The 19,564-nt window shown below is 33.4% G+C and overlaps 1 protein-coding gene across 1 annotated transcript in view; it reads right to left on the bottom strand.

Annotated features, from left to right (window-relative positions):
• TMTC2 (transmembrane O-mannosyltransferase targeting cadherins 2) overlaps positions 1–19,564 on the bottom strand; it is a 459,784-nt gene that overhangs the window by 142,382 nt on the left and 297,838 nt on the right. Inside the window, 1 exon segment of the mRNA XM_058425778.1 lies at positions 6,799–6,920. Coding sequence (XP_058281761.1) covers positions 6,799–6,920 — 122 coding nt within the window.

Below are 19,564 nucleotides of genomic sequence, written 5' to 3'. Positions count from 1 at the left end.
ATTATCTCACGTGGCCTTTAATGCCAAAGAATTTGAGTATTTTAATTTTTATTGCTCCTGAGACTATCAGGCAAAAGAAATAGCTCTAATGATGATTTCTACTAAGTGACATACAAAAGTAGTATAAAAGCCTGAGAGATTTTGGAGATTCCTGTGCCACTTAGTGACAGCAAGTAGAATAATCATAAGACTAGTACTAGAAAACAAATGCATATTTGGAGTGGAAGGGAGATCCTTAAAAATGAACTATCAGATTCATTATGCTTCAGAGTAAAAATAATACAATGATAACTCTATTAGCTCCAGACTGATAAATCATAACGTTTAGGTACAACAACTTCATATAAAGGCTTAGCTGAATATATGGTAGTGATTAAACTTCCTTCTATATTTTCATCCAATATTTCAGTAGCATGATATATGTGGTATTATGTCTTCCCTTTTTCATAGAACAAATTTAGCAACTTGCATTATATATATATCCATAATAATTATTCAATCAGATTAACAGGAAAAATTACCATTTGTTCCGAACTAGCTCCAATCTAAACATGTCTGTGCAGTAATTATAATAAACAAATAAACAAACAAAAAAACCCAAATATTGGTCAGCTTCCAAAATGGAAGTAACTCTTCTCTGGAGAAGGTCAAATGAATGAAAAAGAAGTCTTAGCTCTAAATAATAATAGCAAAAGGCCCATGGAAACACACTGCATTACATTTCCAGATAAACTACACTGACATCATTTTAGCCTAGGGTATGGGACTTTTCTGTGGAACCTCCACTACTTCCACAACTGGAGTTTTATGTAGCCTAATTAACTTTGGCTAGACACAGAAGTCTGGCTCAGTGCTCTCATGCCGTAGCCAAAATAAAGGTTTTCTGTATCAAGAATTACTGTCAGAGGCTCCAATATCCTTCCTTCTCTCCTACTAACCTGAATCTGGAAAATAAGCTAACAGCCAAGTAACTTTTACTACAATTTAAGTCAATATTAATTTCATTGGCTCACAAAACTGAGAAATATTTGGCTTAAATAAAAAGGACAAAAAGAAACGAAGTAAGCATGTGCACACAACTATAGAACCCACACAACTTTAGAAACAGCTATAAAACCATCTGAAATACCATATTAATGGAAATGTTATTCCTCTTTTCTCTCTTAATGCATGCCCAGTTTTAAATTCATGGCATTTGCCCTAGGTAACAAAGTTCAAACAAGGAATAAATCACAATTTTAAGCAGAGCAATTCAAACTCATCTTGTGTTTAGTATTTTAATTGGACATGACATTGGTATGAAATTTCCATATATTTTAAAGAGACGTCACTTGGGTCCAACTATATTTAAACATGGAGGCTACAATGACTCTAATACAAAACTATTCCCCAGGATACCCCGAAATTTTTGTATTAGAAGTACAATGTAGGATCTAAAACTGTCAGTAGCCTAAAACTGAAGTCTTCTGTTCATGACCTATCATGCCCAATAATAAAATTCGGTTTAACCACTAAAATTAAACTAGTATCCAAAGATAGTTTCTAAAAATAAGTTATAAAAAGAGGATGGGGGGATAAGTAGTTATTGAGTAACTAAATAACTTGTAACTTACTAGGTAACTAGGTAGTCAAGTTACTTTTCCAATCACCAATCAGTTTAATCACATACACCAAATGGGAAAAAAACTCCACACTTAAAATTATTTAATGTGGAGAGAAAATTCATGACAGTTCAGAAAACCTTGAAGTTATATTCAATTCTACTGTTTAGTAGTGAAATGACTTTTGGGGATGTTCCTCAAACCTTTGAAGCTCAGAATCTTCGTTTATAAAAAGGGGATAATACTCTCTAAGGGTTGTTATCAAGCTTCTATTAAATATCACATGTCAAGCACAGGCACTGAAGAGACGCACGCCCCTCTTGTGCCCATCTCCCCATCTAGGATTTTGGAAGATTACTGTGTATTCACTCTATAATCATGCCACCCTCATTCATTTTTTTTCAGCACAGATCACTGAGGATTAAAGCAATACCTAGCTTGAAGAAATAAGTCTCAATACATGTGTTGACCAAATGAAGGGATTAATGAGGGAATGAGTACTGGCGGGGAGGGAGGGAACAAAAACATTTAAAAGCCATGTCCCCAGCCCTTAAATAACTTATAAAGGAAAAGGCACATGGGTACAGGGATAGTAACCAATACATTGAAATGGCAGGTACTGAAGAAATAAAAAGTAAAGACTCACCCCCTGCCCCGTATCTAGTGTCAAAAGACAGACACATATGTATGTGTCATTCTATTTGGAAGTGCCCTATTATGAAGATACTGAGACCGGTACTAATGAAGTATAGAGAAAAAACAAAAAAGTAACTGCTTAAGAAAGTCAGGCAAGACTTCACAGAAGAAGTAAAATCTGAACAGGCAAAGAGAGGAAAAGGACATTTTTGGCAGAAAAATAAAAGAGGATTTGATCTATAGAATGTGCCAAAGCATTCTGGGAAACCTTAAATCCGTTTGAACTTTTCTAAATACTCTAAATATTACACAAATTCTTAAAGAAAAACTTTAAAAAAGGTACTGAGTGAATCATTTCACTGACTGTAATAAAAGTACTAATAATCAATATTTTTCTAATATATCTTGTAAACATATAAGTCTTATATGAAATCCTACTCTCCAGTCTAAGTCAAATATAGGTGCATTTCATTTTTACATATTTTGCCTTCGGCCAGTTTTGATGAAAGAGTGAAAACACCACTCAATTTCTATTCCTCTTCTCTTGAGACTAGCAGCCAATTCCATTTTATAATATATTTAAAGCATTCAGAAGTCAAAATGTGTGGTATTTTCTACCTTTGCAAATTCTATGTTAAGCCAGTGGGCTGTTACCAGGCCAAGAAACCCCAAATTAGACAAAAGCTATCCACAGGGATCAGAAATTTGCCAAATGTCATAATTTAGAAAGAAGCTGTTAAAGATGGCTGTGGGGTTTTGGCACTGTGAGTTTCAGCCATTCCATAATAGGGTTTGTATTTCATCTAATCAGCAAGTCGGAAACTATAAAAGTCTTGGTGGGGGGGATTAAAAATTTGGATTGTAGTATAGGAGTCTTTCCTTTCCTTCCATATGGTTTGGTAAATTAAAACTTCTAAATCTGAAAAAAAAAAAGCCTCCTGAAAAGAATAAAACAGCCTTTAAAATCATATTTTTGGTACAGGAAGCCTAAGTATTCAGGCTTGAAAAATTTTTTTAGAAAGGTCACATGGTTTCTATATCCAGTGCCATGGTCTAAGCATATAAAGAATCATGGAAATTTAAGTTTAATTTTTTTTTCTTTTCTAACTTTTTTTTGGGGGGGTGCGGGTGGGCAATGAACCAGACATCTGAAACTTTTAGATTTTTTTTTTAAAGGTGGCCATTTATCAATCTAGTTTAGGTATATTAATTTAATACTTATGTGGAGTAGTGTGAATCACCACACATCAAAAAGAATCATCAGTACAGAAATGGGAAAAGGTTTTCTTAGGGTAAAACAACTTTTCCCAGGTCATTAAACTAGAAATATCTGTAAATAGCAGAAATAAAGACGGTAATCTTCAATTCTTAGTTATTGTTCTTTCCCTTCCTTTGTTCCTTCTCTGCCATTTGGACCCCACATTGATTTCTTTCATAATTCCCTCTTCTACATTCTTTTATGTCCTCATCTTCTGTTCGCATATAAGAAGATTTCATTACCTTCATTCTCCTATCTTCCAAATGAAAATCGTGTTGCTATCATATCTTTAAATTCTATAAGCTCTTTCTTGCTTTTTTTGGTTTCTTCTTTTCATGGCATCCTGCTTCATAAAATGCTATATATTTCTATCTCTTTCTAAGGATTATTATTCTTTTAAAGATTTCTTCATTTCCTTAGAGTTCCTTCTCCTAATAATTTGTTTCAGTTCCAGTCTTTTTAATTTGTGTCTTTCCTGATATGATTGATGATCCTTGGTTACCCATTGATGTTTAAGAATGAGTTAATTAATAAAAGCTGAATCGAATTCCTAAGACACAGACAGGCATTCTAGATGGAATAGATTCACTGTGCTGTGTCTGGCTTGGGAGCCAGTCATTTACAGGGGACCTCTAAATGTAGGTATTTGAAAATCTTTTCCTTACTGTGATTTAGTTTCCCTGGATCAGATTTCAACAATTTCTTGAGAGGTAAGGTATAAGCAAAAAGGGTGGGCTGGAGGAAAGGGGGTAAACCCTGTGTTGCTGGTATTCTGCATGGGATAGGAGAGGGGTATTAAGGATCTGAGTACTCCATGGGAAGAGCCTCAGTCAGTCCTCTTTTCACTCCCCTCCTCATTCTGCCTTCAACTGTGCAAGCTGTTCTTGAATCCTGAACTTCTCTTTACTTGTTCTACCTCTTAAGGGCCCCTTTCCCTTGCCTTGAAGGCAGGTGCCTAGTTGCTGGCATTTGTGGGCAAAGGGGAGAGACCTGAATACTCCATTCATTGGCTGCAATTTACTACCCCATTTTATGTCCCTTAACTGACTCTTTTCTGTGTCAGCTGCCTCCAATGTCTTGAGCCTCTCCAGGTTTCTTTGACGTAAGCCAGATTTCTTTTCATTGTTATCCCATTCCAAAGTTTAGATTTTCATTTCCTTCTCCCAGGCAAGTCAGTTATAATACTTTCAACTGCTTTCTGAGTTGCAAAAATCAGCTGTAATCTCTTATCCACTGAAATCTCTCTTCCCATTCCTATTGTTCCTTTATAGTATTCCCTTAATATTTTATTCATTAAAAGCTTAGTCTGATTTGCCCACACGATCACCAATTTATTTGCCCAGTACTTTTATGCACCTCACTCCAGCATTCCTTCTAGATTTGTGTTCTTTTGAAGAACATCTCCAGTAACTTCTTCAGCAAAAGTTTTTAGTAGACTAAATTTTATTTAATTTATTGGCTTGGGAATTCCAGGGTCACGTAGGTAAATTCAAAACCCAAAGCTTGGTAAAGAAAGGACAGGAGCAACCAATTCCCAGCAGATACTTTGTTCACTCTCCATCCAGATCCCAGTCTGAGATAGGCAAACATTCACGCTGCCTTCTTATACTTGTGGACAAACTTATGTTGTCCTTTCAAGGCAGGTATGAATTTCCCTGCCTTATTTAGGCATTTAATTCCTGCTCTTCCATTGGTCCAAAGCGTTGTTTCCTATTCTAGAAATAATGAAAACAAACAAACAAAAACCACCTTCTCACTGGTTTCCACAATCAGTAAATAATTCCAGATGAGCTGCAGGACCAGCCTGCTGTTCACTGCTCTGGTATTCAGTTACCACTTCATTTCTAGCTCCTAGGAACTTATCTTACTACTCATGCTCAGTTTAGTGTTAAAAACATATCTGTTATATTTTATTAAGTAGATCTAAATATTTTTGGTGGGATGTTTTCTGGTTACTTAGTCTACCTATATGATTTCTTTTTTTTTTTTTTTTGAGATGGAGTCTGACTCTGTTGCCCAGGCTGGAGTGTAGTGGCATGATCTCAGCTCACTGCAACCTTGGCCTTCTGGGTTCAAGTGATTTTCCTGCCTCAGCCTCCTGAGTAGCTGGGATAACAGGGACGCATTACCACCCTTGGCTAATTTTTGTATTTTTAGTAGAGATGGAGCTTTGCCGTGTTGGCCAGGCTGGTCTTGAACTCCCGACCTCAGGTGATCTGCTTGCCTTGGCCTCCTAAAGTGTTACATGATTTCTCGAAGAGTATTTTAGTGGTATTTTAGAATGGATATTTGACAACTGTAAGAGTTATCTACCATCTTCTGTGGAAAGTAAAATGTTATTATTTTTGAAGTAATACAAAAATACTTTTCAATGAATTCACTTAGGAATCACCGTCCTGATCATTTGCTCTATGTTTTTCTAATACTCATTTATTTTTATTAATATTGAAGAGAAATTAGGTACTATAACTAAAATAATACAGATATTTGATTCAGACTAGGATTGAAGCCTAGTTCTATCACTTATTGTCTATGTGAGCTCAGAAAACTTACTTAAACTTTTAAACAATTCACTATTGTGTAAAATAAAGACATTACTATTAGTTTGAAATATATGAAATTACCATTTTTATAGGTCATAGTGGTACAATACTAGTAATTTTTTATGCTCCATACTCATGTCACTTTCATGGAATGGTGGGCTCCAAGGGTGCTTGTCACATAGTAAGAGGCCATCAGATAGCCTCACTTCTCTTACAGAATGATTTCAATTAGAAGGAATTTCAGCACACAGAATTTTATACAACGTTGGCTATTTACAAGAATCATATTTAGTTCTAAGTATAGCCAATTTGGGGCTAACACTGGTTTGTAGAACATAATATTTATGCAAATATCATTATTAGAACAAATTCATTATGTAATTCCATATTTGGGATTCTCCATTTATATTTTTCAAAGTTACATCAAGGATCATGGCACCTCACATCTGTTTGTTTTTTTAATTTTTTAATTCTTTTAAAAATTTTCTATAGGTGCATAATAGGTATATATATTTATGGGATACAGGAGATGTTTTGATACAGGGATGATACGGACATCTCACATCTCATCTAGACCAAACCTCATAGGCAAAGTAACACATTTTTCTATATTTTCTGTACAGGGCTCAAAGTTAGTATCACCACCATTACATCCCTAATAGCTGAGATAACTGGCTGTAAAACAGTACCTCAAACCCCATCTGTCCCAGCCTGCGTGGAGAAAACCAAGTTTTAAAGACCAAGGAAGGCAGTTACTCACTGTTAGAGCGAGCAGCTTCCCATAGGTGAGATGAGCAGGGATGTGATCAGTCTTGGATCTCAGTGATTCCATATACCAATGCTCTGCTTCGGGGAGTTTGCTTAAACGCATATATGCTTCACCTGGGAAAGAGAATTAATCATGAAGATCAAAGGGAGGATACAGCTTTTCCACATTATGTGCAACAGCATCACCATCATCATACTGCGTGGAATTTCAGATGCTGTGGGAAGTACTTTCATTCATGTTCTCATCTGATTCCCAAAGAAGTCATCATGATTCCCATTTTACAGATGAAAAATCATGTGTTTGGAAAATGAAGTAAAATGGCTCAAGTAAAAAATTTAGTAAGTAGTAAAGCTTTGATTTTTAACATAGAACATCTGATTCCCAGATATATGTCCTTTATCATCATTTCTTTTCCTTTTTGAGAGCGGTTTGTTCTTTATTCTTTTGTTTTTTTAATTCATATTCATTTATTCCTTTAGAAATTCAAGTATTTATAGAATAATCAAGTGGAAAGCCTTATAAAGGAACTATTAAGAAAAAAGTGTGAGATCCTATCCACAAATGACTTCCTTTTTGAGAAAGAGTAATTGAAAGAGTTAAAAATATATTTAGATTAAACACTGCTGCTAATTTTTTTAAAGAAACTATTTGAATTTTATATGTTAACAAGTAAATGAAGGCCAGGATAGGGGGCTCATGCCTGTAATCCCAGCACTTTGGGAGGCCAAGGCAGGCAGATAGCTTGAGTCTAGGAGTTAGAGACCAGCCTGGGCAACATGGTGAAACTCCATCTCTGAAAAAAATTTAGGTGGGTGTGGTGTCATGCACCTGTAGACTCAGCTACTCAGGAGGCTGAGGCAGGAGGATCACCTGAGTGGGGGAGATCAAGGCTACGGTGAACCCTGATAGCACTACTGCACTCAAGCCTGGGTGAAAGAGTGAGACCCTGCCTCAAACAATAAAAAATATTTTAGTTAAATAATTAAAATTATGATTAATAAAATTAACTAAGTAAATAGAATTTACCGGTTTCATTTGGAAAATCCAATAAACAGACGACAATTATCAAGCATGCCCAGCACTACACACAACATGAGTGTGAGGCATTTTGGCCACGAGTCATTACTCTAATACACATTTTAGCTACCAAAGAGCATTTCACTAACAGCAAAGCAGGATAAAAAAGTTGGAAATAAAGCCAAAAGTATACCAGCTGCCTATGAATTATCATTCCCCTTTCCCTTATATGATTATATAGTGAACAAAATATTCAACTGATGCAAAAATTGTATTTTAAGATAATTTATATATTTAAGTTAAATATTGTAGTTTTACTAAGCACTGCAAATGTAGAGACACTACTCAGTTTCTGAGACCAAGCAGTAAACTGGTAACTTGCATTATTTTCCAGACAGACCTTTATATATAAGCATAAGTAATCATAATCATGACAGCTTTTTCTTTTAGAGGCGTAATCAGAGGCTTTTTGTAAATGAATTACCTACATTGGATGTACATTTTTTGCTTCAAAGGAAGAACTCATTCCTTTTTGTTTTAATCATATTCAACTTGTATTACTATGGTATTATAAATATGAATATGTTTGATGAAGTGAATTGGTTTGAGTCTCTTGATCTTTTGAATGCCCTTTGCTTTGCTGGATAGTGAAAAATATTGGTGACAAATAATACATAGTATGCATAAAAATATACATTTTTACCCACTCACACATATCTATGTGTTTCTAGTTCGATGAACAATCCTTAAACTCTATTATCATAAAAATGATAATTGAAAAATGTTTGATTTTTTTCCCTGAAAATTTAAAACATATCTGCACTTAAGAAGTTGGTGAAATTAAATTATATGTCTAAGGAAAGACAAAAGAAATACTGAAGCAAAGATGAAAGACTGGAATAAAATACACAAAAATGCTTGTAGTTGTTAAAATGATACATTAGAAATTGTTTTTTTAATTTCCATAAATTTCTATAATTTTATTGTTTTTATTTTCATATCTCTATAAAAACTAACACACTGTCAGATGGATTTTTTCTTGCCATATTGAACTAACAAATGTTTCCAAATAAAGGAAATAATAATTTTTATTAGGAAAAGTGAATCACTTCATATTAAAACAACACTATATATAATTTATATAACAGAAAAGGTACACAAACCCTAAAATACTGAAAAATGTAAAGCAATTAATGATAAAACATATCCATATATTTATCTCTTAAATGGATTATAAAGCCAGATGGAATATGGGCCTAAATTACAGGTCCCATACAAAATCAACCTGAAATTCACTTTGGCTCTTCAAGTGCTTATAGGCCAGTTTAGAAAAGTTGTACAACCATTGTATTTAATATAGCTTCTACTTTTCATATAAAAATTTAATTGAGTTTTAGAATAACAGTAGGTCTTCCGTACAGAAAAAGCATGTGAAGATAACCCCAATTCCTGAGCACTTTTGAAATAGAAATCTTCATTATTTTGTTAATATCTACAATTTATTTCAGAAAGTATACTTGCTTTTTTTCCAAGTCAGAAAGCTATCATTATTAAAATCTATTTTAAATGAAATATTATTAATTCGCTCAATAATTAATGACTGGTCCATTTTTTTCAGTAAGAACTCCTAAGCAACTTAATAATTTGTAAAGCTTTGAGATAAGAAAATATTAAAGGGCTATAAATGAGTAATGTAATATATCATGCATCTTGGCAAGTATATGAAAACTGATAAATAGCCTACTCTGGTACCACTTATTACAACTTTGAAGAACTTCATGTAACCATTCACTGTGTCTTAATAATAACAATGATGACTATGATAATAATAATTGAGTGTTTACTATGGATTACAGTAACAAGTTACAGGTGACAAATGTCTGACTTATGTTCACCCACTCCTCTTACTCCACATGTTCGGGCATGTAGAATTTTTTCTCACTTAGCCTCCCAAAGTGGCCTTAACACATTGCCCCACTCAACCACTACCAATTGATCAAAGTAGGTTTGCAAGATGAAGCAGTTTTTCAATTTCTATAATAGTTGCTTTATAAACATCTCTCATTGCTTACCAAGGAATGTCACTATTTGGATTTTATAGATGGAAAAAATTGAGAAGCAGTGTGGCTAAATTATACACTCAAAATCATGAATATGTAACATGGTGAAACTGCAATTTAAACTCAGGACTACCTGACCTTAACTCATTGCCTTCACCAGCTAATAGAAAATAGTCATAAACTTTCCAAATCCCCAGCTCAGGTGAGAATTATGCTGTTTCTCACTCATAGAAAATTATTTTCTAGCTTGTGATACATCAGCCAGCCCATTCATTTCGCTTTGCCTTGGGCTTATCTATTGAATTAAGAGAATAAGGAAGAGCAATGGTAATCTATGACTGACCTTTAAAACTGCTTTCTACGCATATGTAATTCAATTCTTAAGAGGGAAATATGTGACACTTTAGTTCTAAGTCTAGAATATGTACTTTAGTTCTAAGGCTAACTTAACACAAAAAGGGTGTTTATAAATGGTAATAAAATCAAGATACAAAACCTAAAATGCAAAAAAAAAATGATTGTGGATAACTTAAATATGTTAAAAAAGGTAACTCAATAAAGATTTAAGCAACAAACACTATAAGAACAAGTACTTGCTATATCCCTGACACTGGCAAGGTTAAGAGCTTTACATTTCTCATTTCCAATCCTCGTTAGAGGGTGGAATACCCATTTTATGAATGAAGGCAAAGGCTCAGGAATGATCAGTGACTTGCAGAAGGACAGTTAATAATCCTATCCTAAAATGATTAAATGGCTTCCCATTGCATCAAGCTGCTTGCCATATAAAATTTATTATTTACTGAGTACCTACTAATATCTTAAATATAATATTTTCTACCTTTACATTATCCCTACACTGTTATTATCAGTCTCATTTTACAAATGAACTATGCTTCAGAGAGCTTAACAATCTCACTCAAGATTTAAAAAAAAAAAAAAAAAAAGGCAAATGTCAAATTCAGGATTCAGATTAGAGTTTTCTCTGGCTCTTTCCACCACACCATTCTACACAAATACTATCAAAAGTCTTCAGAGAGGGAATAAAATATTTAATAATTGTAAAAAGTACCATCAGTGCATTTAGTTTTAGGACAGAGTGGTATATATGGGATCCTACAAGCTTGGTTAAAGTGCTGAAATCATAAAAATTCCATAAAGGAAATGGCCACAGGAAAAGAAAGTTCAATAAATTCAATAAGGAAGGAAACAAAGATACTTGGTCGAGAATAGGACAGGGGATAAGGGTTAAGTCATATTCTCTGGTACCGTAATTTTTCTTAACTTACAATAATAGAAAAAAACGTTTATGGTGCCCAGGAGGAAAGAAACAACGATGACTATTTTCCTTTCTCATTCGGTAAGAAATGACATAATAAAGGTACTTTCATAAGAATGAGAAGATTTGCTGTGCGATGATAGAATGATCAGGTTCATCATCCAGATTTATTTCCAATTCACTCACAGACAAAAGGAATTTGGATGTCTCCGGGCTGGCTTCAGACAGACATAAACCAGTTTCAGATGTAGAACAAATAATGTCACTCTCTCTCCCTAAAAAGCCCCAGGTCTAAATAACCCAGGCAAAGGCTAACTCCTTAAGGAAAGAATGTTGGGTTGTTGATGATGTAATAGTCTACATCTCACTGACTCTTATGTTTCAAATTACTGGACAGCTCCTGCTTGCAGATAAAGAATAGAGCATGTAGTGGGAATTATTATTAAGACGGTATAGATTTCCTAATTTTTAAAGAAACTTATGTGACCACTGTTAAGAAAAGTAATTATCCCTTCCTCAACTCCTACAGTAATTGTTAAATGCCTTCTTAAAAAACTTTTGAACATATATCTTGCACATCAATCCAGGTTAACTAACATGAATAATGCATATGATGGTATACATAAAGGTTAAGTAGATTATCATTTGTTCCTACTTACAATCTAGTGACAAAGAAATAATTTATCGGTGTTCCCCAAAGTTTGCTTGTAGGTGCAAATGAAACAAAAACAACAAAAACCTTTTGAAAAATGTGGTATGTATGAATTTGATTTAATCTGTGTTAAAAATGTGGTAACACAGACATCGTGCTTCAGAATGAAGAAAAATATTAAGTGAGTGATACCTCAGATAGTAAGTGGCTACAGGCAAAATTATGACACTGATAGAGTGATGCGTACGTGACTGACATGAGGACAACAACAAATTGCATACACCAAGCTATAACTCAAAAAATTATACAAGTTTTATAACTTTCTTTATTAAAAAGCTGCCAGATAAGCTCATGGGGGGAAAAGCCTATTTTTCTAAAGGACTCACACAAATTATAATTTTTTGTTCTAGTCTCTAAAGAACAGGGACACTTACAAAATGGTCCCAACTGATTTCTAGCAGGCTTCCAGCCCCTAATACACTGAAAGCATCTCATTGCCAGTACTGCTAATTTTAGGATGCTTTGCTAGAAAAGCAGGCATTTTTACCTTAATCTACCTAATTTCTAGTCTCTCCACGGAGTTTGAGAACTTAGCTGGTTGCTAAGGTATTCATTCCATTTTTAAGTAATGCTTATTTTCCTTCTAAGAGATCAGGTTTATTTTTGGTGGTTTTTATAATGAATTTATTTTATGTGCTGGTCATTTTTCTTTTAATGAGCACTTTTAGCAATTTTAAGGTTTGCTATGGTAAGTTCCCTTTTATAGGTTACTATTAATTTGTTCCTTAGGAACTAATTTGGCAACATAATTTTAAAATAAAATAAGTTCACTTTAATTAATTAATTGATGAACTTGGTTTATCTACCTATTGAAATTATTCATAATTATGATCCAGCACTGAGTTATGAATTACATACCAAAATAACAAGACGGTTATAGAACATCAAGAAGATTTAACTCAAATAAGACTACCTCAAGACATGTCCTAATCAAATTCTCAAAGGTCAAAGATAAAGAAAGGATCCTAAAAGCAGCAAGAGAAAATAAACAAATAACATACAATGGAGCTCTAATATGTGAGGCAGCAGACTTTTCAGTGGAGGCTGGGAGTGGCATGACATATTTAAAGTGCTGAAGGAAAACAAACAAACAAATTTGTATCCTAGAATAGTAGATCCAGTGAAAATATCCTTCAAACATGAAGGAGAAATAGACTGTCCCAGACAAAAGCTGAGGCATTTAATCAATACCAGACTTGTCCTATAAGAAATGCTAAAGGGAGTCCTTCAATCTGAAAGAAAAATGACCTTTATAAGCAATAAGAAATCATTTGAAAGTACAAAACTCACTGGTAGTAGTAAGTATGAAGAAAAACACAGAATATTATAAAATTGCAATTGTGATACATAATTAGGTGGTACATAATTACTCATATCTTGAGTTGAAAGACTGAAAAATGAACCAATCAAAACAGATAACTACAACAACTATTCAAGACATACACAGTATAAGACATAAAGAGAAAGAATTAAAAGTTAAAAAGCAGGAGGGTGAAATTTAAGGTGTAGAGTTATTCATTTTCTAGTTTCTTGTTTATTAATCTTTCTCTCTCAGTGATAAGTTGTCATCAGTTTAAAATAATGGGTTATGAAATATTATTTGCAAGCTTCATTGTAACCTCAAACTAAAATCATATAAAAGATATACAAAAAATAAAAAGCAAGAAATTAAAACATACAACCAGAGAAAATCACCTTCACTAAAAGACAGGAAGGAAGTAAAAAAAGAAGACCACAAAATGACCAGCAAACAACAAAATGGCAAGAGTAAGTCATTATTTATAAATAATAATATTGAATATAAATGGACTAAATTCTCCAATAAAAACACTGAGTGGCTGAATAAAAAGAAAAAAAAAAAGACCTAACAATCTGTTGCATACAAGAAACACATTTTACCTATAAAGACACACATAGACTGAAACTAAAGGGATGGAAAAAGTACTCCATGCAAATGGAAAGCAAAAAAGAGCAGGAGCAGCTATACTTACACTAGACAAAACAGATTTCAAGACAAAAACTATAAAAAGAGACAAGGAGGGTCATTATATAATGATACATGTGTCAATTCAGCAAGAGGATATAACAATTGTAAATATATACGCACCCAACTCTGGAGAACCCAGATATATAAACCAAGTATTATTAGGGCTAGAGAGATAGACCCCAATACAATAATAGCTGAAGGCTTCAAACCTAATTTTCTGCATTGGGCAGATCATCCAAATAGAAAGTCAACAAAGAAAGACGACTTAATTGGCACTATACAGCAAATGGATCTAATAGATATTTACAGAACATTTCTTCCAGCGGCTGCAGAATACACATTTTTCACCTCAGTACATGGATCATTTTCAAGAATAGACCATATATTATGCCACAAAGCAGTCTTAGTAAAACTAAGAAAACCTTAAATTATATCAAGTATATTCTCTGATCACAATGGAATAAAACTAGAAATCAGTAATGAGAGAAATTTTGAAAATCACACACACACACACACACACACGGAAATTAAACATACATACCAAAATAGTATTTTAGATGGCTTGGTTTTGAATTCTTATTTTGCCATTAATAGCTGTACGTTTTAGAAAAATGAGTGATTTCACAGGTCCTCACTTTTATCATTTACAACATGAAGGGCTAAGAATAAATAACTCCATAATCTCCAAAATGGATAATCATTTGTAGGTTCACCAGTGCTCAGATATTTATATAAATTCATTTCATAAAGAGGTAAAAATATCCTAGTTGGTTTAAAATATCCCGTCTCATTCTTAATTTTTAGTTGATCTATTCAAGATTGGCTGCATCTAGATCAAGTCTTGGTTATTCCATTTAATAATTGTAACTCTGTTTTCTAATTGTAAACATTATACCTGTTCATTGAAGAAAGCCTGAAAGATCATAATTTTATAAGACTGAAAGAATTATATCACCCATAGATAGCCACTGGCAAATTTTGATGTGTTTTCCAAGAATTTGAATTACATATTGAAAAAAATCAATTACATAGCAAAATATTTTGCTAGTTTTAAGCATCTAGGTTCCTTCCAGTGTTTCGTTATTTTAAATAAAACTATGCCAATTTTCCCAAAATTCAGTTTTCTCATTCAAAATCAGTATTCAGTTTGTTGTCTATTCAAATTCCCCTCCCAATATTTTATGTAAGTACTGCACTTCCACAATTATCATTGTATTTTTTAATTATCTTTTTAAAACACATCTCTTATGATAACCTCAAAATAAATGTATAGAAGAATTCTTGGACTATCTTTTACACAAAATACTAGTAAAGTATCTTTTATACACAAAACATTCTTTTCTATATCATGGAGATATGTATATTTTCTAATTACATAGTTTCATTATTAAAATGAATTATGTATTCCACATGAAATATACCTTGCTATGTGGTATGAGACAAGTATCTGATGTTATTCTTTCCCAAACATTTACTCAATTGTCTAGATTGACTATTATACAAATTTCCTTCCCTGACCAATATGTAATTTCACATTTATTATCTACAACAACCTTAAATAATTTGTTATTATTTCCAGGGTCTCCACTTTGTCCTATTGGTCTGGTTTTCTTTTCTCATGGGTACAATATCGCTCTAATCACTTCATCTAATATTTGAGTATCTAGTAGAACAAACAAGTCTCACCCTTTATTCTTCGTTAAGACTTTCTTGGCTATATTTTACTGTTGTAGAATCATTTTGTCAAGTTTTTGATAAAATTCTTTTCAGAGTGTTTATTGCTATTAAATTAAAATCTATGAATAAATTTGAGAAAAAGAGAATTTTTACAAAATTGAGTTTCCCCATTCGAGAATAGTATTCAATTCTTGATTTATTCAAACTCCCTCTCCCACTTTTTATGTACTGTGGAACCTAGCTAGGTAAGCAATTATAATCTTTCTGCTACAGAACTAGACTATGAGATGCATGGAAGCAGACACAAAATCTTTTATATATTTTTCTGTCTTCCACCTTAAGCCCAGAAAGCTTTGGCTCCACAGAGTCCTCGATAAATAGCTGACAAATAATTGATCACATTATGTATCTACTTGAATTTAGATGTTATGTTTTTTTTTTACTAAGTATGCCCTTGAAGAGAAATTTCCAGATAATTCTTTTTTTCTAGAACCTGCAGTCTGATGGAGCCATAGGACATAAGGGTGATCATATTAAGAGTTTAACTTGCTGTAATTTTAATCATCATTTTTTACTTCAGTGTTTAGAAGCATTAGAAACACTACTAGAAACATTAGCGAGTCTGCCTTTTTAAAATGTATTTATGCCACAAACCTGATGTAACTTTTAGCAGTCAAATTTCGTGAATCTTTTGTATCTCCATCCTAGTACTTTTGTCATCTTATTCTTATAAAAATAACAACCTCTAGTTGCCCCAGATACACTGCTTCTGATTGGAAATCCTTTGGCGGCTACAGTACAGTAGTATTGAAAGTAAAATGTAATATTATCTGAGTCTTAAGTTGAGAAAAGTTAGGAAAAGGTTCAATATACAACTCTTCAAGTCCTATAGCATTAAACTTAAGGGGAAACTCTTGAAGCCTGAAAGTGTGGTTTTAAACCAAACACGGGAAATATAGGGTAAAAAATACATGTTTCATTAAGGAATAACACCAATTGTTAAGAAGTAGGTTAAACTTCAGTGAAACTTTTACAAGTTCCTAATTTCTAATATAAGGTCATATACTGGAAACATCTGATGTTCCATCAAACTTCAACTTGAAAAAAAGCCAGCATTCTGTCTGTGTATATATTTCTCTATTTGCAACTAGGGATCCTGAAGTTCTCCAGGCTAATCAATTTCCTTTATATTTTCAAGGAAATAAATTACTAAAATAATCAATCCACAAATGTCAAAGCCAATTCTATTAAATGCTCAGAATTTTCAAAAAGTATAGAGTGAGATTGTGTGTGCGCATGCGCATGTGTGAGTGTGGTGTGTGTGATTCTTCACGAGTATGTTGGGAGAGGCAAGGATCTTTTCCCCAAAAATATAATACTGTCTTCAGGAAAATTAAAATGGAGTAAATAAAATGGCTTAATAAAACTGAGATAATTAGTAAACACTAGAAACACGCTAAGAAGTGCTAAATTGCATTATTATTTTTTAAAAAAGAAAGGTTTATACCAGAGAAAGGAAAAAAGAATGTGTGAATACTGTACTAGCCTGGAAGGAACAAATGAAAATAGTATTCAGAGAAACAGGAATTGTATAGTTGCAGGAAAACAATAAAAGAAAAAGCACTCTCCTATGAGTCAAAAGAGTATAATGGAAGGCTTTTCAACTCCACACAGATCTTTTTAGGAATACACTCCATGTGTACTCCTGAGTCAAGCACTGTATCTCCATAATAGGCAATGAATAATTTATTTATATTATAAATTGCTATATTAATGTTAATTACTAAGGCATAGCACACATTGAAAAATTCATCCAACTTTTAATGAATACTTGAAAATAAGATTCTATAATAATCCACAAAAATTCCATTCCCATAATTAACATGTTGGCAAAAATGATGCATTCCAGAACAAAACTCTGCATGTTCTATTTTCATTCTTTGTTTAATTTGAATACGGCAACGGTTATTGCTTCTCAGCCTTTTGGCTAAGAGCAAGTGAATATGGTGATGGCTTCTATCAGTGTAGATAAAATTAAAACTAAATGACAGCTCTTTGGAAGAGTTAAATGAGATTTTTATGTAGAAAACAATTTTCCCTTACTCATTAGGAAAATCAGACTTGAGTACACAGCAAAATACATACAATTACTAATGTATTGAATTTTCAACCTAATTTATATTTCATGTGTTAAGGCTCTCAACACAATGCCCCAAAATATGGCACTTTGACATGCTAAATGCTTTGAACTAAAAGATATTAGGCCGACAAAGCCTTCTAGTATCTACCATGGAAACAAAGCCTTTCTGAATTCCTCCTGTCCTCCTGTCTCCCATGTCTCTGTCTTCCCTGAAACAAGTCATAGATAGATACTCTTCCCCTAAGTCAATCACAGAAATTAGAACTCTTCTCCGCCACAGCAGGGCATAAAATCTAGAAAGGTCACTCTTTCTCTCTCTTGTCTCCCTTGAAGATCCTCATTCCAAAGGGGTGCTGCACCATACCTCGAGGGAAGGAATGCTACAAAGAGAGGCCGAAAAGAATCTGAACAGACAGATCTTGCTGGGGTTCGCCACTCAGTGGATTACACTAGATCATACCCTTTTGTCCAATCACATTTCTATAAGGCTGTCCATGCTTCATCAAACCTATGCATGAAATAGATGGTTTTCTCTAGGTCTTTCATCTTCATTTCTGAAGCCTCCTCTATCATGTAAAACTTTGATTAAATAAATTCATTATGCTTTTGTCAAGTTAACCTGTCTTGTTATAGGAGTCTTGGCCACGACCCTTATGATGACTGAGGATAGGTATCACATCTTTCTACCCCTACAGTTGCCTATTCTAAATATGTGCAAGAATATCTTCTCATTTCCTTGACATTGATTTTCAAGATTGTATCCTTCACACAAACTTATCTTCTTCCACATGACTATGTCTATTTCATCTAACTGATGTCATTGTCAGCATCATTTAGAATGTTAAGATTTTGAAATCCAGTTAATGAATTTTCCAGGTGTAACATAAAATCACAATTTTCTAAATAAAATCCAACCTGTATTTGCTACTGAGTAAAAATTTTACTCCACATGTATTGTCCCAATTAAAGATTACAATACATTTTTTTTTCATTTATTTATATTAAAGTCTCAGAAAACATTTGTGTGTGTCCATGGGTGTGGGTATGTAGAGATGGAGTCTCTCCATGTTGACCAGGCTGGTCTCCAACTCCTGGGCTCAAGCAATCCTCTCACCTCAGCCTCTCATGGTGCTGGGATTACAGGCATGAGCCACCGTGCCCAGCCTTAAAACAGATTTTTTTGAGCAGAACACATTGAAACTATTGGGAATCAGAGAATAAGGAGGATATAATTAGGTATTAATTTGAGTATATTCGTACCCTTATAATTCAATTTAAATATAAAGTTTTTAAGCCTTGATCTTTTTCTTTACCACAAAACTGGCAGGAGGATGAATTAATGTAACAGGTGGGCTCTTGTGGTTTTAATAGCAATGAAATATAATCAACTGTCTCATATCATATTTCCAGGAAAGCAAGTGACATTTAGACCTACACATGATCCTTAGGCAATCCTACTATAGGCATTAAAGTGTTCAAACTCCCCGTAGGGGCTATATATCTTCTGGCCCTGGGTTTAATTGAAACTTTAAACAAAATATATTACCTACTTAATGCAGCTGAACTGGATGCTAGCCTTTGTAGTGTACAGACTAATGCCTAGCAAATTAGCGTCTGTAACCATAGTACATAATGTAGAGTTTATATATAGTGTAAAATGAAGAAAAATATATTTTAAAAACTGCACTTTTTAATGAGAAATAAACTTTTAGGAGAAAAAATTATACGTTTTTGCTCATAAATTGTATATATTCATTATTTTTGATACATAGCCAAACATTCATGATTTCCTTATCTTGTTAACTATATAATCTTCAAAGTATACTTCTAAAATCTCTCAAGTCTATATTTTGCCTTTCTAGACTGGCAAACTCTATATACCAGG

Source organism: Hylobates moloch, unplaced genomic scaffold, assembly GCF_009828535.3.
Source record: "Hylobates moloch isolate HMO894 unplaced genomic scaffold, HMol_V3 SCAFFOLD_12, whole genome shotgun sequence".
NCBI lineage: Eukaryota > Metazoa > Chordata > Mammalia > Primates > Hylobatidae > Hylobates > Hylobates moloch.
This window is presented reverse-complemented; position numbering and strand designations above follow the sequence as displayed.